The 22,724-nt window shown below is 32.6% G+C and overlaps 1 protein-coding gene across 1 annotated transcript in view; it reads right to left on the bottom strand.

The window, feature by feature from the left end:
* Window positions 1-1,394: 1,394 nt before the first annotated feature.
* Window positions 1,395-22,724, bottom strand: part of LOC145302100 (45 kDa calcium-binding protein-like) — a 140,220-nt gene continuing 118,890 nt past the window's right edge. The window contains exons 5-6 of the mRNA XM_080144632.1: window positions 17,068-17,243; window positions 1,395-1,918 (exon numbers count right to left, since the gene is read on the bottom strand). Coding sequence (XP_080000758.1) covers window positions 1,742-1,918; window positions 17,068-17,243 — 353 coding nt within the window. The 3' untranslated portion in view covers window positions 1,395-1,741. The remainder of the gene's footprint in view (window positions 1,919-17,067; window positions 17,244-22,724) is intronic.

The following is a 22,724-nucleotide window of genomic DNA, read 5'->3' as shown; positions in this document are numbered from 1 at the left end:
GAAAGTTCAATTCTCAGTGCAGGTAACACACAATACAAACATGACCTACTTAGGACTTCTACTATCATGGCTGACAGAACAAGAGCATGCTACCCTCATTAATTTAATGAAGGGTTCTGTTCGAAATTCCATTCAGATGCCTCAGTTTAACAAGATACACCTGAAGATGAGAACTACTAGTCTGAAGGATCCAAAAAATATATGCTATTTTAGAATTTTGGGATCATATCCTACAGTTGCTATTATTCCCAGGTCCACGTCGACCCCGAAGTGTAGTAGTACCTATCTATGGGTTTAATAAAATGTATATAATTTACAAACTTTTTTTGTTAAATACCATCTCCACAAAACAAATCTGCAGACAATTCATATACAAAATAAAATCGATTAAATATTTTAAGGATTCAGAACTTGAAAATAAATTTTAACAAAATAACTTGACTCTACACTAAATAAACCCCAAACTGATTGCTATGCCATAAAACAAAACAAAAAAACACTGATATGTACAATAAAACTAGTTAAAAAAATTTTAGCTTGTTAATATTTCACTTTTGAAAAAATTTTGTTTTTGTTTCAGATAAAATTATTTTTAAAGTTAAAATATTAAGGAAAATATTATTTTTTTTTTTAATATTCGAACTAATTGGTTAATAAATTTAAAATTTTTTGAATTATATGAAACAAAACTCACCAAACCTAAAATCATGATTTTTCCTTTTTGCGAATTAACAAAAAAAAAAAAAAAAAAAAAAAAAAAAAAAATCAATAAATATAAATGGTTTCAACTGTCATTAATTCAATTATTACCCAGGATTTCATTCTTCATTCACTTATTTAAAAATTTGAAAATTGTTTTTCGTTTATTTAGAAGCACAGAAGTTGTTTGAAAAGTTTAATGGAAAAAAGACATATTTAGTTTGTGCTTCTAGACAAAAAGAAAACATTAATTTTCTCATATTGCATTAAAGAACTTCATACTCAATCACAAAATATCATAAGGAAAAAAAATTCTTATTTTTGGAAGGCAAGAAAGGGAAAAACATTTTTTTTTACAATAATAATCACGCCATAAAAAATGTTGAAATATTTTGCAAATAATCCAATTTTTGGCAAGGATACTTTGCTAGTCTTCTGGAATTTTGCTAACAAAGAATTAGTTTTTATGTTATTTTAGTTTTTAATACTGCTTCCTACATAAAATGTTGCCTAAAAATGTTGCTCCATACATGAATAAATATAGTAATTGTCTGTATTTTTGAGATGAGGTGTTTTCATTGATTGAGATTGTCGGACTGACTTCCTCATCTTGGTAATAACCAAGATGAGGAAGTCAGTCCGACAATCTCAATCAATGAATATATATATTTTAATAAGACAAAATATTTCATAATTTGGGAATTGAGCTATGTTTGAAAAAAAAAATCCATTTTAAAAGTTCTAATTAACTGTAATTTGCAATTAGTTTACCAAGTGATCCATCTTTTACTGTCTGTTTATCACTTTCTTCCCCTCCCACTATATCTTGATTGACCACCCCCGCCTCTCCTACTCTTATTTTATATGCTATTTATCACTCTCGTTTCTATCACCCTCGCTTTGTTAGCAAAATGCACAGAGATTTTAAAAGTTCATGGCTATTTGTGTCCTCACACCAAAAATTAAACAATTAAAAAAAAAATCAGGTGTTTATTTTTCATGACAGATTTTGATGAAAAGAAGAAGCAAATATTTTTTGTGGTTAAAATTCATCATGGAAATTTCTGGCAGTTTCCACCATTTTGCTGTAGATGAATTCTGTTTCGTGTTTCTGCACTTCTTCTTTGGACAGCTTTCCATTATAATCATCGTCAATCATTTCTAAAATGGCCGTTGCTTCGCTCTTTATCTGGATTGGGTTACGTGGATTCAGGTAGGCCTAAAGGATTAAAACAAAACAAAAAAAATATTTATTTGCATGGGTGAAATTTATGTTAGATGTTCAATGTTAAAGCAAACAGACATCATTTTTTATGCTGTTATTATACGCCCCTCGAGGAGATTCCAACTTGGAATTTATTCTAAGATATGTATCATGTTAAGAAAAGAAAAAAACGTAATATGCCGATCGTGGAATGTTATGACAAATATTGTAATCCAAGGTTCTTTATCAGTACCATCATGAAATAACTATGACCACAAATCGACAAGACAAAAAATGACAGAGCATAAAAACAAAATTATACACGTATGTATGTATATATATATATATATATGTATATATATATATATATATATATATATATATATATATATATATATATATATATATATGTATCAACTATTTGATATATATATATATATATGTATCAACTATTTGAGATATATATATATATATATCAACTATTTGATATATATATATATATATATATATATATATATATATGTATCAACTATTTGATATATATATATATCTCAACTATTTGATATATATATATATATATATAAACATATTTTAACATATTTGATATATATATATATCTCAACTATTTGATATATATATATATATATATATATATAAACATATTTTAACATATTTTATTATTATTTTGACATATTTTATTAACTGTTTGCTCATATATATATATATATATATATCTCAACTATTTGATGTATAAGCGGGAAGATGGTAATAAAGTTCTCGTAGAGAACACAACACGCACATTGGCAGCAAAATAACATCCATGAACTGCTGAACTTATTTGTTTGGCAAATTTCTCACTTACTGTACCCAACCAAGACAAACGAAGATAAATTGGACATTTGACTACTATATTCTCTTTAATTCGACAGAATTCAGCCAATTTCTTTTGAATAACTGACCTAATCACATCTAATGGGTACCTGTTTTTGGATAAAGTATCCGTAATTGTTTCCAATTCCTCATCTAATATCAACTTGGAACAAATCATAAGGGCACGATGTGTTAGGGTCCAAATTAGATTTATCTTACGTTTTTTAGGGCAAAATGAATCCCAACGAGTATACAAACCTGTAAATGTTGGTTTGCGGTATATAGATGTATGGTAACTAGATGGCGTTTTTGTTACCAATACATCAAGAAAAGCTATGGATGAATTGCACTCTCCCTCATAGGTGTACTTTAATGCGGGATGCATTCCATTAAGTAAGGAGAAAAAGGTGTTTGCTTCCGTTTGGTTATTAAATAAACAGAATGTGTCATCAACATATCGGAAGTACACTAATGGTTTTTATGGGTCCAGATAGTAAGCACTCTTCACAAAAATATTCGCCATGGTCGGTCCAAGTACTGACCCCATGACTATGCCATCTTTTTGCCGATACATAATATTACTGAAACTAAATTCCACAAATGTCATGGCAAATTTCATAGTTGTTAGCAATCTTTTTACTTGTGTCCCTGTTTTGGAAACTATAGGTATCTGTGCAGATTTTTTATATCGGGGCCGGATATCACCTCCTCCAATTCCTGAAAACATCTTTATTGAACATATGAAACTATCTGTGTCCTTGCGTTTGGTATATACTATGAGACCTGCTTTTTCGTCTTTTTGCAAGGATAGTTTGCCTTACATCCAAAATAGCAATATTGTATATCAATTTAAATGCGAGTACGATTCTGGTTATGTTGGGCGAACATCCTTGCACCTTTTGACTTGTATAAACCAGCATGTTCAATCAAAGATCAGACAAGGGAGGATGGGGTCTGGTGATCTCCCTTCTTATGCAGCCTTGGACTCTGCTATTGGCCAGCATTTGGTTGACAACCCGTGCTGTGCCGATAGATATAAAATAGAATGGTTCGAGGTGCTACATAGAGCGGACTCCAGAAACCATTTAAAGATTTTGGAGTCTGTCTCTATTGCGGTGCGTCAACCTTCTTTGTGCTGCCAAAAAGAAACATCCAACGCATTGTTTCGAAAATAGCTCTTGAGAAACTTCCGCTTATTATTTTCAAAACTGTATATAAATTCTGTACTTCCAAACATTTATTTATATATATATATATATATATACATATATATCTCAACTATTTGATATATCAGCGAGATAAGACACTGATAGAATTCAGATGAAAAATCCTGATAGATATTACTTGAAGTAATACTTTCAAGGTGATCCTAGCCAAAAAGGAAAAGCTCAATATTTAAGAATGGAGCAATCTGCATTCATAAGCACGGCCGAACATCGATATAATCAAGTGCAAGCATGCAAGTCATACCCCCCTTTTTTTTTTCATACCATCGTATACATACAGCAAATGAACATCTAAATATTTATCTCTTTTTAGACATAACACTTATTTAGATGTCCATTTGCTGTATGTATACGCATGTATGTATACGATGGTATGTATACGCATGTATGCAAAAAAAAAGAGGGGGTATGATTGCATGCTTGCACTTGATTATATCGATGTTCGGCCGTGCATATGAGCGCAGTTGTACATTCGAGTACACGCGCATGCATAATCGCCCGGCTGTATAAGTAGTTCCCCTTTATAATATGCGTGTTTTACGTTATGATATATATATATATATATGTAATTGAGTGCACATATGCATTAGTATAACGATGCGTATGTATATAAGTCTGTATTTATGTAAGCATGGTATGGATCAGTGTTTGTGTGTAAGTGTGTACCATGTATATGTATATGTGTATGTCTATATATGTATATGTACGTATGTATGTGTGTCTGTGGGTATATATGTGCTTATATCTGCACTTATGTTTAGGTTTGACAGGTGGATATACAAGTAATCATTATATAAATACAAAAATATCAACCACGCTTGGGCAACCCCATATTTAGCCCCACATTTAAATCAATTCCCCCCTTTATAAAAATATCTAACTAGCCACAGTATATAAAGCACTCACACAAATATCAATTCCAACTCAACGAACAACAAAACAAATTCATCCATAGATCGCCCCCCAAAAAGAAATATATGTACTTTAAATAAAATTTAATCAAACTTAATTAAACCACATCATACCACGACAACAAGCGTATTGGACCGACTTATCGCAACTAATGAAGTCACCTCTAAATATATATACTCAAAATTAAAAGAACTCAACCTTAAACTCACTTAATTAAATAACCCTCCAAACATTCCATATTTTCCCACTATGGCTCCTCTCCATCTCCACCTTATCCACTCACCCATCTGCACAGCAAAAACAGCACACCCAACCCCTATCATGCACACCCCCTTTGAAAATCACAAGAATATACATTTCCAACTTGAACTTAAAATCAAGAGGTCAACCCTTTTAAAGAATAATAAAATACAATTCCTCCCTCCCCCAAAAAATCCCATTAAGAACCTGTATGCTCGCCCAACTTTAACCCTCCCCCCTCTCTCTTTATCCTCTCTACTTCACCCCACTATCCTCTTTCCCTCATCTAAAAGGCTTCCCTCACCCACTATCAACAAGAAAGCAAACTATCTTTCTACAGAGACTCACAACTTAAGCAAGCCGTCCAACACATCGTTCTGAATATCATATCCAGGATTATTTTGCTATTTTTGCTATTTTGCTACCTACACTACTGATTCCGAGGTCCATTGCACACTCAACTCAATACTCAAATTCTATTACTCACGGGGATAATTACAATGGAATGGTATATCCAACCAACTTTGGATACACTTTGTCAACACCGAGAAAGCATTTGGACTACAGCAACCAACTCACACTCAACGCAACAACGAATAAGGCTACCCCGGATACTTTACGAAAAATCAATAAGGAGCAATACACTTTCGCTATATGGGAATATCACTTTCTCCCATGGGCCGATTTTCTGCTCACCTGGATTTATAACTCCGAACGGCATTGGACTCCTTCTGATAATGGATTACCCAGGTTGTATCAACTTTTCTTTTCGTATAATTTTCTCCATATAATTATCCACAACCACTCAAAAAACTATTTTCAATAATTGTGCTGAAAAGCAAAATAGCGTCCATTTCCAGCTGAACATTTTGCTAACTGCATTTCATTTCCTCTGATGATATGAGCCATTGTTGAAAATCCATGGATTAAGGAAATTAAAATAACCCTTTCTATATATTCCTTTGTCAAGCAATAAATTCTTAATTCGAATATATGTCACTATATGTTGTTTTTTTTTCAGAATTAAAAATTTAACTATGAAACTATTTGATATATATATATATCTCAACTATTTGATTATATATATATATATACACAGTAGCGTCCAAAAGTTAAGGAACGATCGATCATTTTTTTTTTAATGGCTTCTAACTTTATCTATGAAAAAGAAAGAAAAAAATTTTGGTGAATTTTCCAATGTTTAATAATGGTAGTTAAAAAAAATTTTTTTTTTAATTTTTGATTTTAATACATATTAGTTTTTTTTACATATATATATATATATATATATATATATATCAACTATTTGATATATATATATATCAACTATTTGATATATATATATATCAACTATATATCAACTATTTCATATATATATCAACTATTTGATATATATAAATATATATATATATATCAACTATTTCATATATATATCAACTATTTGATATATATAAATATATATATATATATCAACTATTTCATATATATATATATATATCAACTATTTGATATATATAAATATATATATATCAACTATTTCATATATATAAATATATATATATCAACTATTTCATATATATATATATATCAACTATTTGATATATATATATATATCAACTATTTGATATATATATATATCAACATCAACTATTTGATATATATATATCAACTATTTGATATATATAAATATATATATATATATCAACTCTTTGATATATATAAATATATATATGTATATCAAATAGTTGATATATGTATATCAAATAGTTGATATACATATATCAACTATTTGATATACATATATCAACTATTTGATATACATATATCAACTATTTGATATACATATATCAACTATTTGATATACATATATCAACTATTTGATATATATATATATATATCTACATATATATACAGGGTGTTTCAAAAGTCTTGGGAACATTACAAATGCGTATATCTCATGAACTATTCCAGGTAGAAAAATGAAACTGGTGTCATTTTACAGCTTGCTTAATCAAGTTTTTGGTCATACTAATGATTTTCGTCTTATCTTTCCATGTGCAGTAATGGCGTTCTCTAAACAAGACAAGGCATTTTGCGTCCTCCAATTTGCAAAAACTGAATCGTGGACATGTGTTCAGCGTGCATTTCGCAGGAAATTTAAAAAAGAAGCCCCTGAAAGGAAATCCATTGTCAGATGGCATGCTAAATTTGTGAAAGATGGGTGTTTGTGCCCAAGTAAGCGAACAGGTCGCCCTTCAACTTCAGAAGATGCAGTTGAGCAAGTTCGGACAGCCTTTCAGCGGAGCCCACGTAAATCAGTGAGAAGAGCCAACAGGGAACTTCAGCTTGCTCCAGCAACTGTTTGGCGTGTCTTAAGGAAACGACTGCAAATGGTACCTTACAAGCTCAAGTTGGTCCAAAAGTTGAAGGACACTGATAAGCCACTTCGCCGTGACTTTTGCATTGCAATGCAAGAGAAGTTGGAAGATAACGGCTTTGATGACCGGCTTGTTTTTAGCGATGAGGCGACCTTCCATCTGAATGGCAAAGTTAACAAGCATAGCACTCGCATATAGGGTACTGAGAATCCTCATGAACTTCTTGAGCACGAGCGAGATTCACCAAAAGTGAACGTGTTTTGTGCAATTTCCAAGAAAGGTGTCTATGGACCGTTCTTCTTTGAAGAGGCAACTATCACTGGTGAAGCCTATCTCAACATGCTGGAAGACTGGTTAATGGCTCAGTTGGAAGAAGCAGAATCTGATGACTTCATTTTTCAACAAGATGGTGCACCACCACACTGGAGTCTTAGAGTAAGGCAGTTTCTTAACACAAGGCTGCCTGGTAGATGGATTGGGAGATCTGGGCGAGGTGATGACGTTCTCATGCCCTGGCCTCCTAGGTCTCCAGATCTTACCCCGTGTGACTTTTTCCTTTGGGGCTTTGTCAAGCAGCAAGTCTATGTGCCGCCCCTTCCAAGAGATATTCACGAACTAAAGGCTCGAGTAACGGCAGTTGTGGGAACCATTGACGTCAAGATGCTGGAACGCGTTTGGCAGGAAATGGACTATCGACTAGATGTCTGCCGTGTGACGAATGGTGCTCATATTGAGCAACTTTGAAGATTCCCCACAAAACTTGAAACTTTAACCTTTCCAACGGTACCAATTTCATTTTTCAACTCCTAATAGTTTTTGAGTTATTAAAAATCGTTATGTTCCCAAGACTTTTGAAGCACCCTGTATATATACATATCTCAATTATTTGATATATATATAGATATATATCAACTATTTGATATATATATCTCATCTATTTGATATATATATATATATATATCTCAAATATTTGATATATATATATCTCATCTATTTGATATATATATATATATATATCTCAAATATTTGATATATATATCTCATCTATTTGATATATATATATATATCTCAACTATTTGATATATATATATATCTCAACTATTTGATATATATATATATATCTCAACTATTTGATATATATATATATATCTCAACTATTTGATATATATATATATATATATCAACTATTTGATATATATATATATCTCAACTATTTGATATATATATATATATCTCAACTATTTGATATATAAAAATATATATATCTCAACTATTTGATATATAAAAATATATATATCTCAACTATTTGATATATATATATATATATATATATATATATATATATATATATCTCAACTATTTGATATATATATATATATATATATCTCAACTATTTGATATATATATATATATATATCTCAACTATTTGATATATATATATATATATATATATATCTTTTTTTTTTTTTTACAAGGGTGTCACCACTTATCAAGGCCCAGAGGCCACTCGAGGATAAGGGTTAATAGGTATACATTAGTTATTGTGATTTTAGCATAGTAAACAGTGGGAATTTTGAAACTTGGATTACTTAGGGGGACGATTCAATTAGAACTTGTTCACATTGGACTTTTTCTTTTTTTTTTTTTTTTTTCATTTCATAGGTATCAACTCATTATCAAGGCCAAGAGGCCACTCAAGGATAAGGGTTAAAGAGTGTACAGTAGAAATTGGACAATATAATAATCATTAGTAATGAAAATTTGTTAAATTTGATAACTTATATGGAACGGCTCATCAAGAACTTATTTACGTTAGACTTGAAGACAACCATATTGTAGTCAGCCGGAAAGCAGGAAAACGGAAGACAATTCCACAGGCGTGCAGTTCTAATAAAAAAGCTTTGTTCATGGAATCTACGTTTAGGTTTAGGCACAGATAAAGAGTGGGGAGAATTATTGATAGTGTTTACAGCTAGACGAGTGTTTCTTGTGAAAGTTTTGCGAGGGGGGACCATAGATTGAAGCTCAGTCGAACACTTTCCATGAAAATAACGATACATCAGAGAAAAACTCGCAACATCTCTTCTGTGAGATAGAGGTTGCAAGGAAGAGAAAAGGACATAGAGAATTGCATCAGTAGGTAGATATCTACTGGATCAATAGAAAGATCCCACCATTTTTCCAGCGGCCTTGGCAACAGATTTGATGTACGTGTTCCATTTAAGATCAGGAGTAATGGTCAAGCCCAGAAGCTTGTCAAAACTTGAGACCTCCTGAAGACGAGAGCCATTCATTTCAATTGATCTCAACTATTTGATATATATATATATATATATCTCAACTATTTGATATATATATATATATATATATATATATATATATATATCTCAACTATTTGATATATATATATATCTCAACTATTTGATATATATATATATATATCTCAACTATTTGATATATATATATATATATATCTCAACTATTTGATATATATATATCTCAATTATTTGATATATATATATATATATCTCAATTATTTGATATATATATATATATCTCAATTATTTGATATATATATATATCTCAACTATTTGATATATATATATATCTCAACTATTTGATATATATATATATCTCAACTATTTGATATATATATATATATCTCAACTATTTGATATATATATATATATCCAACTATTTGATATATATATATATATCTCAACTATTTGATATATATATATATCTCAACTATTTGATATATATATATCTCAACTATTTGATATATATATATATATATATCTCAACTATTTGATATATATATATATCTCAACTATTTGATATATATATATCTCAACTATTTGATATATATATATCTCAACTATTTGATATATATATATATATATATTATATCTCAACTATTTGATATATATATATATATATCTTATATCTCAACTATTTGATATATATATATATATATCTATAAAAGTGAACGTGTCTGTCTGTCTGTCTGTCTGTGTACATTTCCCTACGCAATAACTCTGTCAATTTTTAGTCTATAGACTCGAAATTTGAAATACCGGGTACTGAGATTTGGGAAAATCGATGTGACGGGTGTCAGCAAGAAATTTGGCTGTTAAGGGGTCAAATTTCAACGATTTTACTTTTAAGAACTCTACCAAACTCCTCCGACAATTTTCGGTCTAGACACTTGAAATTTTAGATATAGGTTCTTTGGACATGGATCTAACTTAACTTGATTTGAGCCCAAAACAATAAATGTTAAGGGGTCATAATAGGGGTCAAAGTTTAAAAACAATTAACCGCTTTTTTTTTTTTTTTGCTCAACATACACCTCCAAATGCCCGGGAAACGCCGGACACCCATGCTAGTATATATATATATATATATATATATATTTTATATCTCAACTATTTGATATATATATATATATATTTTATATTTCAACTATTTGACATATATATATATATATATTTTATATCTCAACTATTTTAGATATATATATATATATATATATATATATATTTTATATCTCAACTATTTGATATAGATATATATATTTATATATATATATTATATTTCAACTATTTGATATATATATATATTTTATATCTTAACTATTTGATATATATATATATATATATATTTTATATCTCAACTATTTGATATATATATATATATTTTATATCTCAACTATTTGATATATATATATATATATATTATATCTCAACTATTTGATATATAATTTTATTATGCAATAAAATTTCATAAACACAAAACAAAACATAGAATACAATGTCCCAATTGTCAAAACAAAACGTGGCAAATGAAAGAACTCAGCAAGTTAACCAATGTCTTTCTTTTCTCTTTTTTCTTTTCTTTAGATTATATAAAATAATATTTGGTTTCATTATATAAAATAATTTTTTTTTTTTTTTCATTACAAGTTCCTCCCAAACAAGGCACATTGCAACTTTGATGTAGGGGGCTATCAGTGACATAAGCATCAGGGGTACTATGTGGGGAGTTGGGCAGCAATATGTCGGTTCACATTGCACTTGAACTTCTGCATGTCAGTACAGTTGGGGAAGTAGGGACCTGGAAGGGAATTCCAAAGTCTAGCGGTTCTGGGGAAGAGACTACTGGTGTAGAAGGCTCTCTTGCATCTAGGAATCTCTACTGTGAGGGGGTGGGATTTAGCTGCTTATCGGGTTTTCGGAGGTATTTATGTCAAGGGGCACAAGTGCTTGCAGTTCGTCAGAGCATTCACCGTTAAAGTACTTGTAGAACAGGCAGAGGGATGCAACATTTCGTCGATGGGACAGAGGCTGAAGTTTAGATGACAGTTCAGAACCTATCAGATTGGCGACTCTCTTTTGAACCTTGTCTAGGAGCGAGAGACTAGTTGCAGATGCACTAGCTCAAATATGACAACAATACTCCATACATGGGTGAATGGTGGCCTTATAGAGGTATAGGATACTTTTGGGCATTAGTATCTTTCTAGCATGGTAGAGAGAACCTACCTTCTTCGCAGCGGTTCTGGCGATACTCTCAATGTAATTGTTCCAACTCATGTTTCCTGTGAGGGTTAGGCCGAGGAGTTTGAAAGATGTACTTTCAGATAAAGTCATTGGCCATTGGTATTGGTGGTAGAGAAGGTTTCTTGTAATTATTGAAGGAAACGTGTTTAGTTTTGGCAGCATTGAATGTGACCATCCATTTTTGTCCCCATTCCACTACAGATTGGAGGTCTTCCTCTAGTGTTTCTGCCATTTCTTTAGATATGTGTTCATTTGTTTTCCTGTCGTACCTGTTATAGAGCGTGGTGTCATCAGCATATATACCCATCTCACAGACAATTTTGTCAGGGAGGTCATTTATGAATATTAGGAATAACAGCAGTCCAAGGATAGACCCCTGACGCACTCCCGCATTTATATCATATTGTTTAGATGTATGACCGTCAAGGACAACCTGGATTTTTCTCTTATCTAAGAAGGATTTAATTATGTTATGTATTCTTCCAGTAATACCATAGGATCTGATTTTCCTGAGAAGACCTTCATGCTATACCCTGTTAAAAGCCTTAGATATATCTAGAGCTACTGCTCTACCCTCTCCTGCTTTGTCCAGTGAATGGTATATACGTTCTGAGATTACAGTTAGGATGTCTGCTGTGGAACGGGCTTGCCTAAATCCATATTGTTGGTCAGTCAGAAGTTTAGCATCTGTAAGGTGGTGGACTAGAGCTTGGTTGATTATGATCTCAAATATTTTGGCAAAAAGTGGGAGGAGGCTAATGGGGCAGTAATTTACTGGGTCAGTTTTTTCGCCAGAATTCTTGAAAACTGGTACTACAGAAGCAGTTTTCCAGCAGGCAGGAAAGCAGGATTCATTAAGGCATTTGTTGTAGAGTTTGGAGAGAATCAGAGCTACATCAGCGGAGCACTTTTTTAATAGCACAGCCGGGATGATCAGGTCCACATGCTTTTGAAGTGTCAAGATTTCTTATGATAGCATGCACCTGAGAAGGAGTGATTTTCAGATCGTCTAGTGTGGCATCTGTCCGCAAAGGAAAGTCAGGGAGGGGTGGTTGGCGGGGTCCAGTGTGGAGTTGGAAGCAAACCGACTGGCAAGCATGTTAGCATTCTCAGTTGCAGAACAAACAACCTCATGATTGTTGGATAGTGGGGGAATTGTTGATTGCCCATTATTTACTACACTGTTGTAGATTTTCCAGAAGTCACGGGTTCCTAATTTCTGTGCTTTGATGCGTTTTTTGGTGGTTTCAGTAAATTCTCTCTCCGCTGAGGTTACTTCAGTTCTCTTTAAGCTCTCCAAGAAATGAATCTTGCTTTCCTGCCTGCTAGGAAACTGCTTCTGTGGTACCATTCTGGCAAAAAACTCACCCGTTAAGTTAGCGCCCCATGGAGTAACACATGGATGGTAATGTTTATTGCTGCCAAGACTAAGCTCGTTTCCTTTAATAACTACAAGAAACCTTCTCAACCACCAATAGCTATGACTAAAGATACATTACCTGAAAGTACTTCTTTCAAACTTCTCAATTTAATATTCACAAGGAACATAAGTTGGAACAGATACATCAAGGGCATTGCCAAAGCTGCTGCGAAGACGGTGAGCTAGCTCTACCGGGCTAGAAAGTTACTTACATCTTAAAATATCATGTGCAAGGCCACCATTCGCCCATGTATGGAGTATTGCTGTCACATTTGGGCTGGTGCATCTGCTACTAGTTTCTCACTCCTGGACAGGGTTCAAAAGAGTCACCGACCCGATAAATCCTGAACTGTCATCTAAGCTTCAACCTCTGTCTCATCGACGAAATGTTGCATCCCTCTGCCTGTTTTACAAGTATTTTAACGGTGACTGCTTGGATGAACTACAAGCCCTTGTACCGCCTCAACATAACTACCTGACAAACAGCAAAGTCCCACCCCTACCCAGATGTCAGAAAGCCTTCTACTTTAATAGTTTCTTACCCAGAACTGCTAGACTTTGGAATTCCCTTCCAGGTTCCTGTTTCCTCGACTGTATTGACATTCAAAAGTTCAAGTGTAATGTGAAAAGACATCTTGCTGCTCAACTCCCTACGTAGTATCCCTGCAACTTATGTCCCTGATAGTAGTTCCCTACTTCAAAGTGGCACTGTGCCTTGTTTGGAGTAAAAAAAAAAAAATTGTTGTTCTTTTTAACTACTTTTATTATTAGTCATAAAGAAAAAAAATAGAAAAGATTAACATTTCTACGATGATTGTTATTGCAGAGAGAGGTCACTACCCATTGAGCTGACTACTTGGGTGTTAAGAAAAGGGCATCAATTTTTCAGTCATGAATGTTTTACTGCAATACAATGATACACATATGTGGATGTGCCTTGTAAAATTATCAATAATTCTGACATGTCTCTTGATTTTGGTTACAATAAACCTCTGTGGGTATTATTTACTTTTTATTTTTTTTAACTTATATTCACCCAAAGGCAAATTGACACAAATGTAAGAGGCTACTGTAGATTAGTAACCATACCTACAGGTACACCGAGTAGGGAGTTGAGCAGCAAGATGTTTGTTCACATTACATTTAAACTTCTGCATGTCAGGACAGTCACAGAGGTGGGGAACAAGAGAATACCAAAGTTTAACAGTTTGAGAAAAAAAAAAGGCTCTCCAGCATTGGGGGACCTCTACAGTTTAGTTGGGATGGATATTTACACCGAGGGGATATTTATTTCAAAGGGGTGCTAGTGCTATGATTTCATAAAAGAACATACTATTCAAGTACTCATTAAACAAACAGAGACACTACACTGCGGGATTTGGATCAGAATTGAAGCTTGGTTGACAATACAGGATCTATTAGATTGGAGACTTCTTTTTGGACGCTGTCCAATAGAGAGAGACTAGTAGCTGATGCAACAATATGTGGCAACAATATTCAATGCATGGTAGATTATTTTGATAGACATCATCTTTGAGATAATCCCCCAAATAAAATCCAATGAGTGTAAAGCCCATTAAAGATCATGCGTTCAACTTACGAAAGAATCACCAAACTAACGAGCTGAAATATTTGATATTTTAGAGGTGGGGTTTTCTAGTTTTCTTGTAATTTCTTTTTACAAAGGAGTCGCCACTTATCAAGACCTGGAGGCCACTCGAGGATATGAGTGTACAGTAGTCAATGGGACAATATCATAGTAATCGTTAGTAGTAGAAATTTAGTAAATTGGATTATTTAAGGGGATGGCTCATTAAGAACTTGTTTATGTTGGTCTTGAAGACGACCATATTGTAGTCAGCTGAAAAACAGGGAAACGGAAGAGAGTTCCACAGGTGTGCAGTTCTAAGAAAGAAGCTTTGTTCATGGAATCTACGTTTAGGTTTAGGCACAAATAAAGAGTGGGGGAAATTATTGTAGTTGTTTCAGCTAAACAAGTGTTTTTCGTGAAAGTCAGGCCAGATTGGAGCTCAGATGAATCTTGGCAACAGATTTGATGCACGTGTTCCATTTTAGAGGAGATACCTTCATTTCAATTGATGCCAGATGAGGATCAGAGCGTATACAATGGAAAGATATAAGCTTGGTTTTAGGTGCATTAAAAGTAACCAACTACTCCATTCCCCATTTCATCATGGACTCAAGATCAGAGGAGAGAGAATCAGAGAGAACATGGTCGTTTACGGCCTTTCAAGTGTTGCCATAGATGGTAGTGTTGTCAGCATAAATGTTTACGAATTATCTTAGGATAGGAGTTGGCAGATTATTAATGTAGATCAGGGAGAGAGTTGGACTCGGGATGGACCCCTGAGGGACTCCAGCATTAATACTTCTGATTTCTGCCCATCACTACTCCTATGAACCTACAAGAGAGAAATGATTTGATAATTGAGAAGACATTTCCAGCTATACCATAGCTAGATATCTTATGGAGTAACCTTTATGCCATACCCTATCAAAGGCTTTTGATATGTCAAGAGCAACTGCCCTAGAAAAACCTTTATTGAGACATTCGCTAATCCTATGAGATATAACTGTAAACACATCTGTTGTAGATCCAGCAGAACGGAAACCATATGGCATGTTACTAAAAAGATTATTTTTGTTAAGATGGTTGACTACTTCTCTATTTAACACAGATTTCAGCAACTTACTCATGATTAGGGTTGTGACAACAGCATATTCTTTTCATTTTTTGGACTCTTGAGTATATATCCATTAATATCTTATATGTTTTTATATAGACGGAGGGGTTCTCGGTTGATTAAGTGTGTCTAACTATGTCGGATATATACTTGAGTCAAAAGAATGAAAAGAATATTCTGTTGTCACAGCAACTTACTCATGATGCACCGGAGACTTATTGGTCTTTACTGAGAGGGAGATAACCGATCACCTGAATTTTTTAATACAGCTCAGACTGATGAGGTTTACTAAGGTGTTGCGAAGCAATTCTCCTTAAGACAACACTTAACAGCTTTTATATTTCTTGCTATGTTATGTTTATTAAAAACAAACATAGATGATTAAGTTATGACCAGTGATTAACAGGTAATAATATTGAACAGCCTTACGGTGTTGTGTAAGTGATATATATATATATATATATATATATATATATATATATATATATATATAAAAAAACAGATGGGCAGTTGGGTTTCTGCGGTTCGCAGAGAGAGATGGTGAAGCTCATGCACGATTTGTGCTTGATTCGACTTTTGTTTTAATTTGGTTTGGCTCACAGTTCTGATTGCAAGTTTGTCGTTAACTGGACTTGTAATTTTGTTTGAAGGGAGAATCACTTTTTTTACAGCAGCATCAGAAAGAAAATGATTGAGGCCTGAATCGAGCCCTGTTTTCAGATGAGCACGTCATGTGGACAATCATGGCTTGTGCAATAAACGTTCACAATGCAGGTTCACTTTTATGGAAAAAAAAAGAAAAAGATTAAAATGTTTCTAAGTTAATTTCTCCAAAAAATTAAATGTCATACCTTAAGTTCACTTATATTAACAATGCCATCTTTATTTAAATCGATTGAGTTTAAAAATTCATGTTTTCGCTCATCCTGCCATTTTTCATCTTCTGATGCTGTATTATTGTCGGAAGAAATACCAGGGGGTAATGCCACGAATTCTTCGAGGGTCAAATTGCCATCATTATTTTTGTCTGGAAAAATTAAAAAATGCATTTCATTTATTTTAAAAATGAGTAATAAATTTAATTTATTTAAAAATTAAAAAAAAAATTAAATTATAAAAAAAAAACAAAAAATGAATTTATTTTAAAAGAAAAAAATTTAATTAAAAATAAAACAAATATATTTCCAAAAATATTAAACTTTTGTTTTTTTTTAAGTAAATTTAATTCATTTTTAATAAAAATGAATTAACTTTACTCAAAAAAACATAAAAGATTAATATTTTTTTACAATAAAAAATAAATTTAAAACCTTAATTATATATGTTTTCAAAAATATTACATTTTTTATTTTTCTACATTTCTTTCAATATTGTTCAATACAAAAGGTTTTGTGAGAGTATATGATTTTTTATCTGTGTACAGAAAAAAAAAGATGCATCTTTTTGCTTTTCTGCATGAATACAAATCGTATATCATTTAGGTCAGTAAAGAAAAAAAAGACAAAAAAGGATGATGCATATTAAACATTAAAAAAAATTTATTCATGTGTGATGTTGTACATGTGTTGAAAAGGATTAATACTGAGAATTTATTACACATTAGATGCGTTTGGAGTTGAGTTAATTTTCAGCAGTACAAGAAAAAATGTGTTTGCATGAAAGAATGAATATGTAGGAGAAATGTCGGATGGAGATGCAGGAGGAGTGCAGGTGGAGCGTTGAATGGACATGTAGGTGGAGCGTTGAATGGACATGTAGGTGGAGCGTTGAATGGACATGTAGGTGGAGCGTCGAATGGACAAGTAGGTGGAGCGTCGAATGGACATGTAGGTGGAGCGTCGAATGGACATGTAGGTGGAACGTCGAATGGACAAGTAGGTGGAGCGTCGAATGGACATGTAGGTGGAGCGTCGAATGGACATGTAGGTGGAGCGTTGAATGGACAAGTAGGTGGAGCGTCGAATGGACATGTAGGTGGAGCGTCGAATGGACAAGTAGGTGGAGCGTCGAATGGACATGTAGGTGGAGCGTCGAATGGACATGTAGGTGGAACGTCGAATGGACAAGTAGGTGGAGCGTCGAATGGACAAGTAAGTGGAGCGTCGAATGGACAAGTAGGTGAAGCGTCGAATGAACAAGTAGGTGGAGCGTCGAATGGACATGTAGGTGGAGCATCGAATGGAAATGCAGGAGGAGTGTCGAATGGATATGTAAAGGAAATGTCGAATGGATGGGCAGATATTCACCTCCCAAAACTTAGTATATTTCACATAGATTTTAAGAATCTATGAAAGAAATAAAATGACTTTTCCGTTCAGGTGTCCAAGCTGATGAGTTACCTGTTCTATAAACGGAGTTTATTTTAGGAAGTGCTTCAAAGAAGAAGATCCAATAATAGTTTTTGTGTCGGCAAAAAAACAGGACACATGTATATTATGTAAACCATATGTAACACCTAATTTTACTGTGATGACCAAATTCTAGTGACTGCTGAGTATAGGCAAGGTGAGAAAGAGAAGAATGCTGTTAATTCCATATTGTAAAGCTTGGATGTTAGCTCCTTCTGGTGTTCACAAAAATAATTATTAATAAGGATCTAAAACATTGTCTATTGTGTGAACGCGCATGCGCGTGTGTGTATACAGAAATGGGAGGTAACTCAACATGTTTTAAAGTTTAAATACAAATAAGCAAAAAGTAAACAAAGAGTAAAGAAAAAATGTGTCGTCTTAAGTTGATGCGACATATGTCGGTTTTTGTTTTCAATATTTTAAATTGATTATTTTTTTTGAAGTGTAAATGTGCTCCCTCCTCCAGAAATAGATTATCAACACATTCATATGCATATGTCACGACAAAAACAAAAACAAAAAAAAAACGGATAACGTATTCGTATCCATTCTAACTCAGCAAATTTTTATCACCTGGTAAGATGATCGTTATCACATGTGCACAGCCATACATTAAAACTGCTGAGTATAGGCAAGGCAAAAAAAAAAAGAAGAATATTTTGTGTTCTCATCTGGAATTTTACACTGATATTGATAAGGCTGATAGCACAATAATTACTGCAAGAGCGTTAATCATTTCGCTTGTAAAAGGGGAGCAGGATGGCATCGCTCTATTCTTGAGGGAATTTTTCGGTTTCCCAGACATGGGTAAATATTTGGTGGAGGGAGAGGGGGACCAGTACGTCTGAAGAATATTTTAAGATTTCAGATTAAAAACCACTTTCTCTGGCCGCCTTATTGCTTTTCAGTTTTTTGATAATGTCCAAGATAAAAACTGGCCAGTTTCTATCTATCCATTCTGTATAATTTTGGCCCTTCTCCTTTTTTGATGTGAGGCATTTAGTTTCGAAATGTCATAGCCTAGAGTTTTTTTTTCTTTTACTTTTTCTTATTGTTCTGTTATATGTAACTTTTTTTATTTATCTTTTAACTAATATATATATTCATAAGTAATTTAATTAATATATATATTCATAAGTAATTTAATTAATATATATATTCATAAGTAATTTAATTAATATATATATTCATAAGTAATTTAATTAATATATATATTCATAAGTAATTTAATTAATATATATATTCATAAGTAATTTAATTAATATATATATTCATAAGTTATTTAATTAATATATATATTCATAAGTAATTTAATTAATATATATATTCATAAATATTTTAATTAATATATATATTCATAAGTAATTTAATTAATATATATATTCATAAGTAATTTAATTAATATATATATTCATAAGTAATTTAATTAATATATATATTCATAAGTAATTTAACTAATATATATATTCATAAGTAATTTAATATATATATTCATAAGTAATTTAATTAATATATATATTCATAAGTAATTTAATTAATATATATATTCATAAGTAATTTAATCAATATATATATTCATAAGTAATTTAATTAATATATATATTCATAAGTAATTTAATATATATATTCATAAGTAATTTAATTAATATATATATTCATAAGTAATTTAATTAATATATATATTCATAAGTAATTTAATTAATATATATATTCATAAGTAATTTAATTAATATATATTCATAAGTAATTTAATTAATATATATATTCATAAGTAATTTAATTAATATATATTCATAAGTAGGTGGTGGAATGATAAAATTGTCGTCATAATGAAAACAACACTACAGCTTTTTTTTTCTTTTTTTTTTATTCAATTTTCACCCCAAACAAGGCACAGTGCCACTTTGAAGCAGGGGGCTACTATTAGGGAATTAATTAGCGGGGTCATTATGAAGGGAGAAGAGTAGAAAGATGTTTGTTAACATTACACTTGAACTTCTGCATATCATTGCAGTTGGGAAAGCAGAATCCCGGAAGGGAGTTCCAAAGACCCGCAGTTCTGGGGAAGAAACTATTGGAGTAAAAGGCTTTCTTGCACCTAGGGATCTCCACTGTAAAGGGATGAGACTTAGTAGCTTGTCGGGTTTGTCGGGGGTAGTTACGTCGGGGAGGTACAAGTGTTTGCAGTTCGTCAGAGCATTCACCATTAAAGCTTTATTTTAAAACTTTTATTGAAAAAATCAGTTCAGGTAACTTGATTATGTACTCCAGCAGACATCTTTCAATGTAGCCTCCTTTAGCCTCAATTACCATATCAATACGGGTCCGGAACTGGAAACATGTTTTTTTCCACAAACACTGTTGAGAGCTCGACAAATACTCAGCGGAAGGCGGCGACCAGGCTGGCTTTGGTGTTGCGGGAAGTCATGTTGGTGATGTTATTGACGTATGACCAAATGAAGTAGTCCAATGGGTTCAGTCGGGAGAGGAGGGGGGCAGTGAGAGAAGGGTACAAAGTCATAGCATTCCTTTTGATGCCAACCCTGGGTCTCTTTGAACTTATGGGCTGGTACCGAGTTCTACTGGCACACCCAGAGTCTGATTGTAGCCACCTGATTGCACCAGGAGATCACCATACTCTTTAGCACATCCAGGTACACTTTGGTGTTGACTTTCAAGCCAACTGCGAAAATGTGAGGTGGCATGATGTGGCTCTCACTTGAAACCACACCAAAGACCATAACCGTGGTCGGAAACTTCATTTAGCCATATCCTCAAGCATTGAATTGTCCAGATTTGCATTTTGAGGGTGCTGGCAATGGTCCTGTTGTGATAACTTGGATCGGTAGAGAGCAGGAGTTGTACAGCTGTGCATCTCCAATCTTACTCGTTGAACATTGTGTCACTTTCAGACATGATAGAAGGCTTCTATCGCTCTTGGGATTTGTACACAACTGGCCAACTAGTAGATGCAACAAAAAATAAATAAATAAAACCAGTTTTTTATCAAACGGAAATGAAATCAGGTCTTCTTTTCTAGGGCAACAATTTTGTCATTACATCATGTATATATGAGGAAAGTTAAAAGAAATTAAAAAATTCTTTAAGAGGAGACTTATCAGGGTAATGCAAAGCTCAACTGAGGTGGAGCTTATATAGAAAGAATAAAAAAATGGACAACATAAAAATATTAATACTAATTCATATAAATTTAATTATTGATTCAATAGGGAGATTACATCAATTAGGGATGTAAGATAAGTAAACTCTTTATACCTAGGTATTTCAAAGCCTAATGCTTCTCATCTAAAGAGGAGAGAAGATGCTAAATAACATATCAGAGATGCGATGTCTGGCAATAACTACATTAGCAGCAAAAGGGGTGCAAGGAAAAGAGTAATACATTGAAAACTGTGGAAGAAGGGGGATACTACAGTAATTAATGCGATAGAGGAAGAAAATTATTGATATCACATAGTGGATGAGTTTTCTGTCGGAGAGAGAAGAGAAAACCTCGCAGTTAACAAGTGGCCAGTCCCTAACTGAACAGCTAGCTCCGATTGTACCCTGATAGAATACAAAGAAGTTTAAACAAAAAGAAACGCTTATTGACTTGGTCCTTTCAATTGTTTTGCATGACAAGTCTGTTTCAGGAAACAGGCCGTTGACATCATCGCCGAGGAGACACCAGAACCGACAACCGGGGTCATTCCACCACTGGACGACGCGCGGGTGACATGTCACATAAGGAACTGAATATTCCACCTTCTACTTTGAATCCCCTTGTGAATTGGATTATAGAAAGTTGAACATCCCTTATTTACTATGATGATAATATTTAATATGATGATTGTGATGATAATATTTAATATGATGATTGTGATGATAATACTTAATATGATGATTGTGATGATAATACTTAATATGATGATTGTGATGATAATACTTAATATGATGATTGTGATGATAATACTTAATATGATGATTGTGATGATAATATTTAATATGATGATTGTGATGATAATACTTAATATGATGATTGTGATGATAATATTTAATATGATGATTGTGATGATAATATTTAATATGATGATTGTGATGATAATATTTAATATGATGATTGTGATGATAATATTTAATATGATGATTGTGATGAT

Source organism: Euprymna scolopes, chromosome 2 (genome assembly GCF_053919585.1).
Source record: "Euprymna scolopes isolate OS-2025 chromosome 2, ASM5391958v1, whole genome shotgun sequence".
NCBI classification, from domain to species: Eukaryota; Metazoa; Mollusca; class Cephalopoda; order Sepiida; family Sepiolidae; genus Euprymna; species Euprymna scolopes.
Note: the sequence above shows the minus strand (reverse complement) of the source record. Positions and strands in the feature narration are given on the sequence as shown.